The sequence below is a fragment of the Perca fluviatilis genome, chromosome 9 (assembly GCF_010015445.1).
Source record: "Perca fluviatilis chromosome 9, GENO_Pfluv_1.0, whole genome shotgun sequence".
NCBI classification, from domain to species: domain Eukaryota; kingdom Metazoa; phylum Chordata; class Actinopteri; order Perciformes; family Percidae; genus Perca; species Perca fluviatilis.
In genome coordinates, this window is record NC_053120.1 from 29,257,347 (window position 1) to 29,269,175 (window position 11,829).

General features: G+C 39.7%; 1 protein-coding gene and 1 long non-coding RNA gene across 2 annotated transcripts; one reads left to right on the forward strand and one right to left on the reverse strand.

Moving 5' to 3' along the window:
- Positions 1-473: 473 nt before the first annotated feature.
- Positions 474-7,121, reverse strand: LOC120566009. Its single transcript, XR_005640320.1, has 3 exons — positions 7,020-7,121; positions 992-1,059; positions 474-892 (listed from the first exon to the last, which is right to left on the reverse strand). It is a non-coding gene; the product is annotated as an uncharacterized LOC120566009 (long non-coding RNA).
- Positions 7,122-9,015: 1,894 nt separating this feature from the next.
- Positions 9,016-11,090, forward strand: sox14 (SRY-box transcription factor 14). Its single transcript, XM_039810223.1, has one exon. It carries the CDS (start codon positions 9,529-9,531, stop codon positions 10,243-10,245), a length of 717 nt encoding a protein of 238 aa, XP_039666157.1. The 5' UTR covers positions 9,016-9,528; the 3' UTR covers positions 10,246-11,090.
- The last annotated feature ends 739 nt before the right edge of the window (positions 11,091-11,829 follow it).

Consider the following 11,829-nt stretch of genomic DNA (forward strand, 5'->3'; position numbering starts at 1 on the left):
AATGACCTGCCGGGTCCGAAGCTGATTCTTTGACACAAAGTCACCTTCCAGCTATAACATGATGGAGGTCAAGCTGGATAGACGATGGAGAACAAATAGCTTCAATTCAATCGAAATCTTTATCTTTCAGGAAAAAGGTCAGTTTTCTTTTCACAAAATTATAATATAACAGTCGGGAGTTGAGCGTTTCTTTGAAATTACAGAATCATGCTCATAATATACTGTATGTATTGCAGTAATATACTGTACTAGAACAAACTAATCTGTACCTTATATATACTCTGTTCACTATGGAGCCTAAACAATGAAAAATGGTGATGCTGCCGTAACAAACAGGAATCTAAGTTATACGTTGATATTTCTATGATAATCTTTTCATATTTTTGTGCAGTGTCTTAATGTTACGTGAAGTCAAGAAAAAAAAAAGAAGTCTTACAATTGAAAAATTAACCCAATTTATTTTCATCATCTCTGAACAGTAAGATTACGACAGTTTAAACACATCAAAGCCCAACGTATGGCAAAGACTTTCTGAAACCATTTCCGATGGGAACTCTAAATTGAACCGTCTTTTGAACTAGCCGTCTCTGGAGATCTTATGTAAAAGTGTTAAAGAAATGGGAACTGATATCTCGCAAGGCTAGAACAGATCATTCAACAGAAATTAATTAATCATTCACTGATACAGATTTTGGCGAATTGTATTTTTTCCCCCCATCAGTCTGTCTGGCTTCAAAAGCTTTTCCATTCTTGAACTGTCTCTTTTTCCTTCATTCACATTTGAGTTGTCTCCGTTTTTTGATTTTACAATACCTACTGTCCAGCTTCGAATTCCACAAGCAGCTGTTTGTCCAGTAAAGGTTTTCTCACTTCATAATTCAGGATGCAAATTCTGTAAACAAAACAGGGAGTGATTGAGCGTATAAATCTGAGGCATTCAGAAGTAGCACTGTGGAATATTGATTTTCAATTTAAGTTTTGAATTCATCACCTGACTCACGGGAGCTTTGCACCATGTCTTGAGGATTAGGTCTCAGACTCAGTGGAGGCACTGGTAGCCTTATGGTGAGAAACAAAAAAAAGAGAGGTTGTGTAAAAAGAAAGCTATTCAAAATGTTGAAATGAATATAGGCATAGGATGTCTATATGCTTTTGTATCTAGTTGTGGCTTATACTCGACTTGGGCAATTGGACATTTGTTTTACCTCTGGGTGTCTACACTGTAACCACCAAACCATCAAATCCAATTAATCAAAACATTAAATTTCACAATATTCTGTGTTGTAATAAAAAAAAAAAAAAGTATTTCCCCAATCATTAAAATGGACCGACAGAGCCTGAATGTCAATGCTGGGCACACAAATTATGTCCACTGATGAGATATGGCTTTGGGCTATAATGAGAGTTAATGAGTGAGTATAAATGTGTCCTATGTGTTATCATGGATATTTTACTTAAAAAGAACAGCTGTTTTTTTAATTTGAAAATTTCTCCAAATACAGAATGCAGTGTAACAGAGAATAAGATCACAGTTGGGAGCCAGCTGTTGTCAGAGGCGAGTCCTGTACGTCGTCATTATTTTCTGAGCCAAGATGGTATTTAGTATATTACCTCAAGCTTTGTATGGCAGTACGGAAGTGGAACTTCTTAGTTTTTCAATTTTCAAGTTCAAGAGATTAACGTATGAATACAATATGTAAATATACTTTAAAGTCCAGTTTTGTCTGTACTTATCATGTTATAAGGATCATCAGGGAGTTACTCACGTTAGCCCAAACTCAGACTTCCCCTCAGGGCAAGGCCTTTTTTTGGCGTCAAAACCATTCAGAATTCTGTTTCTGCCACCACAAAAGCAACAATGTGCCAGAGCTCAAGGAGGACAGATGAGGACAATTCTTTTGATAACCCTTTGACCCACAGACCTCTCATTTTGATTAGTAAATCTTCAGCATAAACTTCCTCTATGGTAGAGGAGGAAGATAGAGGTAGAAGTATGGTTGTTGGCCCAGACATGACAGGACCCTTCTCCAAAGGACGGTGTCTTTCTTGCAAGCAAGGTGTCCATAGGTTGCTTGGGATGACTCCAGTGGAATTTGGTAATATTAGCCGCATCCAAGATGGGCACGCAATGATCCAGCGGCATTCTTTGGGACCACCAGTCAAGCAGGTAGTTGAAAACCCTGCCACAGCAGTGCGCCCTCAGGGGGGTGATAACACCACACCAAAATTGAAACAAGTCATTGAAACTGACAAGAAAGCCCTTAAATGAATTTACTTGATACACTTAAGTTAATTTGAGATAGCCCTTTGTCATTTCTTTTTTCTTTTATTTATTTTGGGCTACTGAAAAAATGAAAAACGAGTCAACCACAAATGTGCCTTGTTTGTTTGTATATCTGTATTCTCAAAAAAGAAGTGAGAGGGAATACTGGAATGGATATTTAGTGTTATTTTAAACGAACGGGAAACCCTGATGAATGACACTGCCAATTAGATTTATTTACCTGTAAATCGAAGGTGCCGGAGCGACAGTCAGGATCGTTCTGGAATCGCACTTTAACCTGGCTATAGGTGAAAAAAAAATGCTCTGGCTTATTTGTATTTCTCTAAACCAATCATAATCGTCTTGGGAGGCGCTAAGCGGAGATAGTGGCAAAAATGCCGGCCAAAAAAACCACCAACGGCAAGCTTATACCCACAGTCTACAGCTGGTGAGTTAGACTAGGTCATTGGTAACCCTAGAACACTGAGAAGGCCCCCTGGAGGGACATAAATGGAAAATGTAGGAGTTCTCCAATCCTAGAGTTGACTGCTCAAAGTGGTAGATTCCTGGACATCTCAAAGTGGAGGTTGCACTCAAAGTTCTTGTGGAAGTGTCCCATCTAGCTATTGGGCTGGGTAAAGAAGTAGGATGTTAGATTGGTGGAAGAGCCCAACAATTAGCAGAGGTCTTTACAGAACTGAGACATGAATTGTGGACCTGTATTGCATTCAATATCCTGGAAAGGACGGTGCAGTTAGAACATATGATTGATTATGGGTTGGGCTGCTTCATTTAAAGGAGAAAGTTCAGGGTAGAGCAGCCTCGGAGGAGATGATGATGGTGTTGTCTTCTATGGCAGAAAACCAGTGAGCATGTCAAATGATATGTGGGACCATCATGGTAGTAAATAGAGTCCAAGTGGCTCACCGATACTTGGGCCTTTTGCAGTCTGGATGAAAGCTAGGTTCCTATGGTCAGTCCAGGGATGTTTTGGTTTCCATTCTTCCAGGGCCTTCTGTAGTATTAGTCCGCAGCGCCCAGTGGCTGATTTCATAGTTTTGTTTAGCAGATATATGAAAAATACTGAAGGCTCAAGGGTGAAGCTTCTGGACTTTGAGAGACTTTTGGTAGAGAAGGAACCCTAATTACACATTGGAGGCATACCCTGAGTCATCACAGAGTGGAGCAATAGAGATAAATCACGAACGGAACATTGTTTGGTAGAGCTTCTTTTGAGCAGTGGTGGTCACTCCATACAAGCATTGCAAAGACAGTAGCGATGTGGAAGTTATGTTTCTAGTCCTTGAATCAAGCTACTTTTACAAGAGGCATGCCTATTGTACATGCTCATCTTTGGAGCTCCACTGAGTGTTCAAGATGTCATCCATACACACAAAAATTTGTTGATCACACTCTCAAGACATCATCAGCCAGAAGCAGATGGCCTAAAATAACTGGGAGATTCAGTCTGTGAAGCTAAAACAGCTGGCTCTTCATGTATCAGGTAGCTTAATAGAGTAGTATTTATACCAGAGGAAAGAGACTATACAACTGTCTTACCTTGTTTAACTAGTCCCGTTTTTTTATTTTTTATTATTTGTTTCAAAGTATTGTGGTGAGAGGTAATAAGTCTAAGTCTAGTAATAAGCAGCGCTTACAAGCCAAACCGGTTAAACAAAAGCATTTATTGGATGCTTGTTTTGGACTCCCTATCACTTTCAAAGCTGTTGATTAAATAGTCATAAGGCACACACCATGTGGATGCACCGCCCTCCAACTCTCCGAAATGAGTCCAGTTCTATAATAGTTGATAAAATGTATTTATTGTATAATGTATTTTTATGCATATCATCATTTATTGTATCAATCATTTATTCTGAATATAGATTTTATGTTTTTGTTTAGAAGTAGTTCTGATTCTCATTTTTCCATAAACCTTATCTAGTGAGTCTCAGTCTCATGTGAGAGGCTCAAATCCCCCTGCAAGGAGGGCCAGCTCTAAATGAGTTTTTTTTTTCTCGTAATGAAGGTCAGGAGAGAGTCACATCTTCCCTTTTGTGATAATTTATCCCTATCTGCTGTTATCTCTTTTGCCCCTTTAATCCTAATTGTATTGTATAATTGTGTGATGTGGACCTCGTGGTCTTTGAAGTATTGCCCCTATCCTTTCATTATTACCTGATGCCTTGAACCTTTGTTAATTTTTTTCTGCCATGCCCTATACTATCCACTGTTGCAGAATAAAAGAGAGAACAGCTTAAGTTTAGTCATGTTAAAAGATTTTTATTCACGTCTGATTTTACTATCTCACTAAGAAATTGTAGCCACAAAGATATGATATACATGGATATTTTCTGTAATATATGCCCCATTTTGGCAATACATCTCACATACCGCTCATTGCTGTTTTGATTGCTTCTCAATGTCGATGAATGGTCCTTGTAAGTAGATAATGGAAAAAGATCTACAGTACATGAGCTGAATTTGATTTTTAGAATTATTTCCATATCGCTGAAAGAAAGCCTTTTTGTATACTTAAGAATGTAAGTATAATTATCAGCAATTCAAGCGTATGTATGCGTTTTTGTACCATTTCCAGGGACAACTTGGTAACATCAGTCCAAACTGGGAACAAATGCCTGAACGTGTGAAAATATAAATGAGGCAAATAGAATACTTTCTGTTAATGTGGTTGAAAAAAGATTGTGATATCAAGCTGTTGATTATTTTCCTATAGAGGAATGTGAGCAGTGACATGTGAGGGCTCTGTATCCTGATGGCAATATTCTGCTACATGAGTGAGTGACTTACAATTAATGTTATGTTCCTCTTTGAAAACTTTGAGTTATAGATTGCAAATGCATTTATCGGATGATTACAACAAGTGAACACAGTCTCTCTCTCTCTCTCTCTCTCTCTCTCTCTCTCTCTCTCTCTCTCTCTCTCTCTCTCTCTGTGTGTGTGTGTATGTGTGTGTGTGTTTGTGCACATGTATCTTTTGACCATTCTAACTTCATTCAGAGATAGTTAAAAATGAAGGTGTTGCATAGTAATTTGAACTTTTCAAGGGGAACTCAGTCCAGATAGTCAAACTGAAATGTTTCGATAAGGTTTGTGGAATCGTTTAAGCAACACTGTAAATAGCACTGGCTAATTGCTGGCACAATGCCTATATAACTGTCCTTGAACCAGAAGGCACATGGTTCAAGCAGTTCTTCGGTGAGGTGAGGTGATCTCACTGAGTTTGCTTTGCTTACCCTAACCCTGTGTGTGTTTGTTTCCCTTTTCACACTATAATTACACTTGTATGTCATACATTATCTCCAATACAGTCCACAGTAATCTAACCATAAAGTCATTCATCTATTAACGTTAACAATTCATCTTGTACGAATAGATTAGATATAATAATTAGATATAACAGCTTTACAGCTGATGCTATAATATATACTGTACTGACTAGGCACTTGCTAATTTAATTATTTCATTAATTTACATTGGATTCCACACACCTAGTTCTTCCATACTGGAAAGAAAATGGGCTTAAAAACATTCCGCTGGAAAAAAAGTTAGGAAAGTTGTAGTGAGTTGTGTCTTTGTAATATCTATTTTTATAGAGAAGCATCCTAAATAGGATGGAACTACAATAAAAGGCATTGAAATGTCAACCCCGTTTTTGAGGGAGGACGCAAGTGTGCAGTAAAGAAACCCTCTTACCGCTTCAGCACCATGGACAGTTACGGTAGGGGAGCTTACCTCAATGCTCTCCACGGGAGCCCAAGTTGGCTAATAGGCTCTATGTGTGTCAGGCCGCTCCCCATTCACTTTTTAAGGCGAGATGGATGGACATGTGTCCTTAGATAATCCTAGTTAGTGTGTGTGTGTGTGTGTGTGTGTGTGTGTGTGTGTGTGTGTGTGTGTGTGTGTGCGTGTATGCGCGCGTGTGTGCGCGGGTGGGTGGAGTGTCTTGCGCGCGCACCAACGTGTGTCTCTGTTTGTGTGTCAGTTGAATTTTTTTATTTATTTTTACAATAAGTAATTTGGAGTTCTAATAGATGGAACTAAACTTTCACCGGTCGTTAATTAACAGCTGTGATTGAGCCTTTGCTTTCACTTTAACACTCTTGTTTTCTACTATAATCTAATATAGGCTGTTAGAGAATATACAGACTATTCTATTCTTATTTTTCAAATTTATTTTAGCTTAAATACTGTTTGTTGTGACAATCAAATATTTATAACCTGAAGTTTGGAGATATAAAAGAAGTTTTTTTTTTTCATGGTGACGCGCACTTCGGTGTAAAACCACAAGTATTGTATTTATAAATTGCATTTTATTTTTTTTATCTCAGACAGTACAGGCTGTGTCAAATGTACTAACGATTATATTTGAGGAAATACTGAAGAGAAACTGCCGATGGAAAACAAATATCATCTCAATCCTTGCCGAATTAAAACCTATTGCATTTCTCATTATCCCGTTAAATTGTCGAGGGAACTTTCAGGCGTGCGTTTATTAGACAATCAGTTTTTGAATAAGAAACATAGCAGACTTCCCCCTCGTGAGTAAGAGGCTCAGCCCCTAAAATAATTCCCTGCTATCTAATTCATTGATCTCAAAATGCAGCCTAAGCTGGAGTCTGTGTATGGCAGCCTACATGTCAAATTGCATACGCTGTTCAGTGAAAGATAGCACAACATCATTTAAAACTTCAAAATACGCTGAAATATATAGTCCAAACATGCAGTATACTACCTCACGGTTGCTGATGATCATCATAGCCTGCCGAATGGCAGGATTGGAGGAGCTTTTTTCTTTTTGCAGGCATCCAGTCGGGGCTTGTATTGAAAAAAGTCGGGGGCGTCCTCAGCTGTGGGCTACATTATTATGTAGGTCGGGATGAGGAGGATTTTCCTCCCAAAAAGGACTATTTTTTTAACGATAATGTCAGGCTTTGTAAAGGAAGATATGATGGAAATCTTCTTGTTACAAGCTACCGTTTGACGCATGCGTGTGTGAGGCGACGGGGCGCGGAGAGAGAGCGTGAGAAAGAGACACCGAGGGTGTTGAAATATGGGAATATCAGAGGCAGAAAAATAAACTCCATTTTGTCCTATTTTGGGTACAAAAATAAAGTGACTTTGGCCTGCATGAGATACTATTTTTTCTCTTGCTCCTACAAAATAAAACCTTAATGTTAGTAGCCTACTGAAATATATGGCCCATTATAGGCTAGTATAGATTCAAGGTTTTTGCCTGACAACATTTCGGTTTTTAAAGTATTTTATTTAGGCCTATTTGTTTATTTTATTTATTTGTCATGCTAGCATATTAGAGATATGAATATGTCAGTGTGATGTGGTGACATGTTGAATAAACTACAATCTTCTTTGAAGTGGCATGTGTCCTGTTTGTGTAACACAGAGAAAGATGGGATTATAATTGCAATAGGATGTGCTCCACAACATCCGCGTGTCGGTTCCTATATAGCCTTGTGTGCGTGCATATATATATATATATATATATATATATATATATATAGGAAAAGACAACCTTAAATAAATCTTCACAGTGTATAGTCTCCAATCACAGCATTTTGACGGTGTGAAAAACGTCATCTGTCTGCGTTTGGTTTAATAATCACAGCTGAAGGAATCATGTATCAGGCACATTAGCCTGAGGGCTATTAGGCAATGGTCCTCATTGAAATTAGCATTTTAAAACGATCACTCCGCGCCTCCTTAAAACCAAACTGTCGAATTGATGTGAGCTTAATGCAACAATTATAGTCTCACAATGGCGCTTTCCTTAAACGTTTACAGTTGATGTAATATTTCACTGCTGTTTGTAACTCTGTCACTACGCAGTTGAGCTTTCCATATAGGTTCAACATCGATGGCACGCGCGGGGCTCAAACGTGCGCACACCCGTGTGTTTGTTTGGCGGGCCATAAATGGGAATGCTAGTTTTTGCTTGTTAATGTGGCGTCCTTTAGAGTGTAAAAGGTTACACCTACTGAAATACTGAAGCTGAATGTGACGTGTTTCCATCCTCCTGAAGTGTTTTCTCTACCAGCTGCAGCACAGCAGTTAGAGCCTGCTGAAGTGTCTTTGAGCAAGACAGGGGCTGACATGTGACGTTTTTTATATCCAAAGGAGGGAATGAGATTTTCTATTCAAATACATTTTGAAGGAATTATTATTATTATTATTATTATTAATAATGACAAATATTTCTATTATTATCATAGGCCTACATCCCCTTATTCAAAACAGAAATAAAAAATAGACAGATAATAACTCTATTAAGGCCTATCTGTATGTATTTTGGCGACAAACCTCCCCATACATTTCTGCATAACGCTGTACAGTAAATTGCTTGCGCGTTATAGTCACCTCTCTGGATTGAAGTCAGGTTTTAACTGGAAAATAGGTTGAAGGTCCATGTTTGTTGCGATTCATTACATTAAATGGAATCGGGGAGGGATCCCCCCATCCACACACACACACACACACACACACACACACACACACACACACACACACACACACCCCTCTTTCCTTATTTATTTTTTTTTCTTCTACTACCACCCGGTCTTTGTTTATGTTGTAATGTACATATATTTTTCCGTGAAGGTATTATAATAGCTGTTCTCTGTGCTGATTGGGCGCCCAGGTTGGTGAGTGAACGCCCTGCAGATTATGTCAGATTGCGTGCACAAACCAAACCAGCCCAGCCTTTGAACTTCACCGCTTTTGGCTCGTATTCACGCTCTTCCGCTCATTTCCAAGCCAGGTGCTTGACGACAAACCTCAGAGAGGGAGAGAGAGAGAGAGAGAGAGAGCGAGAGAGAGAGAGAGAGAGGGAGAGTGCGTCGCAGAAAAAAAAATAACACTTTTACGACTCCTGCAAACTGACTGCGGAACATTGCTTTCACCTTTGTGGATTTCTTTACGTGTGTGCATCTTACATGTATTTTTTTCTCCTGTATTGCCTGCCGCAGGTCTGAAAGAGAGTTGTAACCGGACTTGAACGAACGCGCATCAGTGTTTTAACTGGAAAAGCAAAAACCGGGCGCTGGATTTTTATTTTTTTTCTCTTTTATTTTTGCTGTTTTCCAGCCAGACTCAGAACATCTCAGACGTGGCATGACTGGTATCTGGCATCTAGACAGGTGAATAGTTTCCCTTCCTTCCGAAAAGAACTTTTCCTCGTCATTAAACATTGGGGATAAAAAAAGTATAGGCTACTTTTTTTTTTAAAGATGTCAAAGCCTGCTGATCATATCAAGAGACCCATGAACGCGTTCATGGTTTGGTCCCGGGGCCAGAGGAGAAAAATGGCACAGGAGAATCCCAAAATGCACAACTCGGAGATCAGCAAAAGACTGGGCGCCGAGTGGAAGCTGCTGTCCGAGTCTGAGAAGAGACCTTACATCGACGAGGCCAAGAGGCTGCGCGCTCAGCACATGAAGGAGCACCCCGACTACAAGTACAGACCCAGGCGCAAGCCCAAAAATCTGCTCAAGAAGGACAGGTACGTTTTCCCTTTGCCTTACCTCGGGGACACCGACCACTTGAAGGGACTCCCCATGTCGGCCGCGGACTCTCTGTTGAGCCACTCCGAGAAAGCCCGAGCGTTTCTGCCGCCGACGAGCGCCCCGTACTCTTTCCTCGACCCGAGCCAGTTCAGCTCCAGCGCCATCCAGAAGATGACGGAGATGCCGCACGCGCTGAGCACCAGCACTTTGCCCTACGCGTCCTCTTTGGGATATCAGAACGGTGCGTTCGGCACCCTTGGGTGCCCCAGTCAGCACACCCACACCCACCCGTCGCCCACAAACCCGGGCTACGTCGTCCCGTGTAACTGCTCGGCCTGGTCCACGTCAAGTTTACAGCCCCCGGTGGCCTACATACTTTTTCCAGGTATGACCAAGACTGGGATAGACCCTTACTCATCCACACACGCCACTGCCATGTAACCCTCAAAGACTCTTTTTTCTTTTCTTTTTTTTTAATTCACTTGAATACTGAAATGCATGTAAATATAATATGGACAGCGCGCCCATTGAGAAGGCATGAACATTATTAGCTGCCTTGGACTTGTTATGGCAAAAAAAGAGAGAGAGAAAAAGAAACTTTTCCAGAAATCCAACAAGTTCCTGAGTCGTGCAGAGGAGCTGGGATTTGGTGTAAAGGACGGTGCCCTGTGAACTGTAAGAAATGTAAATGTTATAACGTTTATGGCAGCCCGAAAAAGGAGGCCTTTAACTTTATTTATTGTGTACATTTCAATGCTGATATGCTGATTTGTGTTGATTATCGATAGGGAACTCTTTTTATTTTTGACAATTTGGCTTGCACAATTAGCATTCTTATTTCCTGTATAGGCCTAAGTAGTTTACATTTTTGGCACTCGTAATTTTATGAAAAATCTCAATCTAAATCAGAACCTATAGGCTGGACTATATACGGGTCATATTGTTTATATTGATCAAAACCTGGCACATAAAACTAGACGGTCTATTTAAGATGACAAAGAGAAGAAAAAAAAACCCATTTACGTTCAAATGTTTTATTTTGCTTTTTTTCCCTGTGGTTCAGTGCTAATATAGTCACACGCGTTTTGTTTTGTTTTCGTTTTTAAGGATAACTTCTATTTGAATTCAAGGAGTTATATATGTGTATTATCATCCAAGATGGTAATTTAAAACCTGTCATGTTATGGAAAGGATAATGTATCTTGAAGGTTGATACCTCCTGCTCTTTGTTCAATTGCTGAGCAAAGGCATTTCGAATAAAGACAATCTGTCTTCAACGCTATCAATTTCCTGTATTTGTAGCTTATTGCTCTTATTGCTGGTCACTTGAGATGACAAAGATAGTGGAACACTGTGCAGGTGCTGCGGGGAAGTTAAACCTGGCAGAATAAGGCCTAATAGCCTAAAATAGATTTCAAATGAATAAAATAGCCTAAAAAAAAATCAAAAAAAAATCGAACAATGTCTTTTAAAAAATGTTTGAAACGGAAACAATAATTCACAAAAAAAACGAATGTAGGCCTAAGTTTTAAACACTTTTTTTTTTAAATACAACAATTGTGAGATTGTTTTTACATATCAAAAGTTAGACCCAACTTGACCCCAAACTAATCCATAGGCTTACTGTTGGTAGGCTAAATTATGAAAACTGTCGCTTCGCAGTAGAACAATAATAACATCAAAATCAATTCCTTTCCCTGTCTCTCGACTTATTGAAGCTGTCAAACTGCTCCACTCTCATTTCCCCCAACAAGGCTTAATTACCTCCCTGTTTAGCTGCTGCTATTTCTAATGCGTTGAAACCGGTTTGAGACATGTTGAGCAGCCAGCAGCATGCAGTACATGGTGGTGTGTTTGTGTTGACACTGGGATGAACCGGTTGGGATCGTATGATGTTTGACAGTTCAGGAGAGGCCTCCCTCGAGGGATTCCGCCCATCCGACTCCTCTGACTGCTCAATCACTTCTTAATTATAGCTTTAACTAATGAAACAAACTCAATGGGATGTGATCCCCCTCCTCTTAT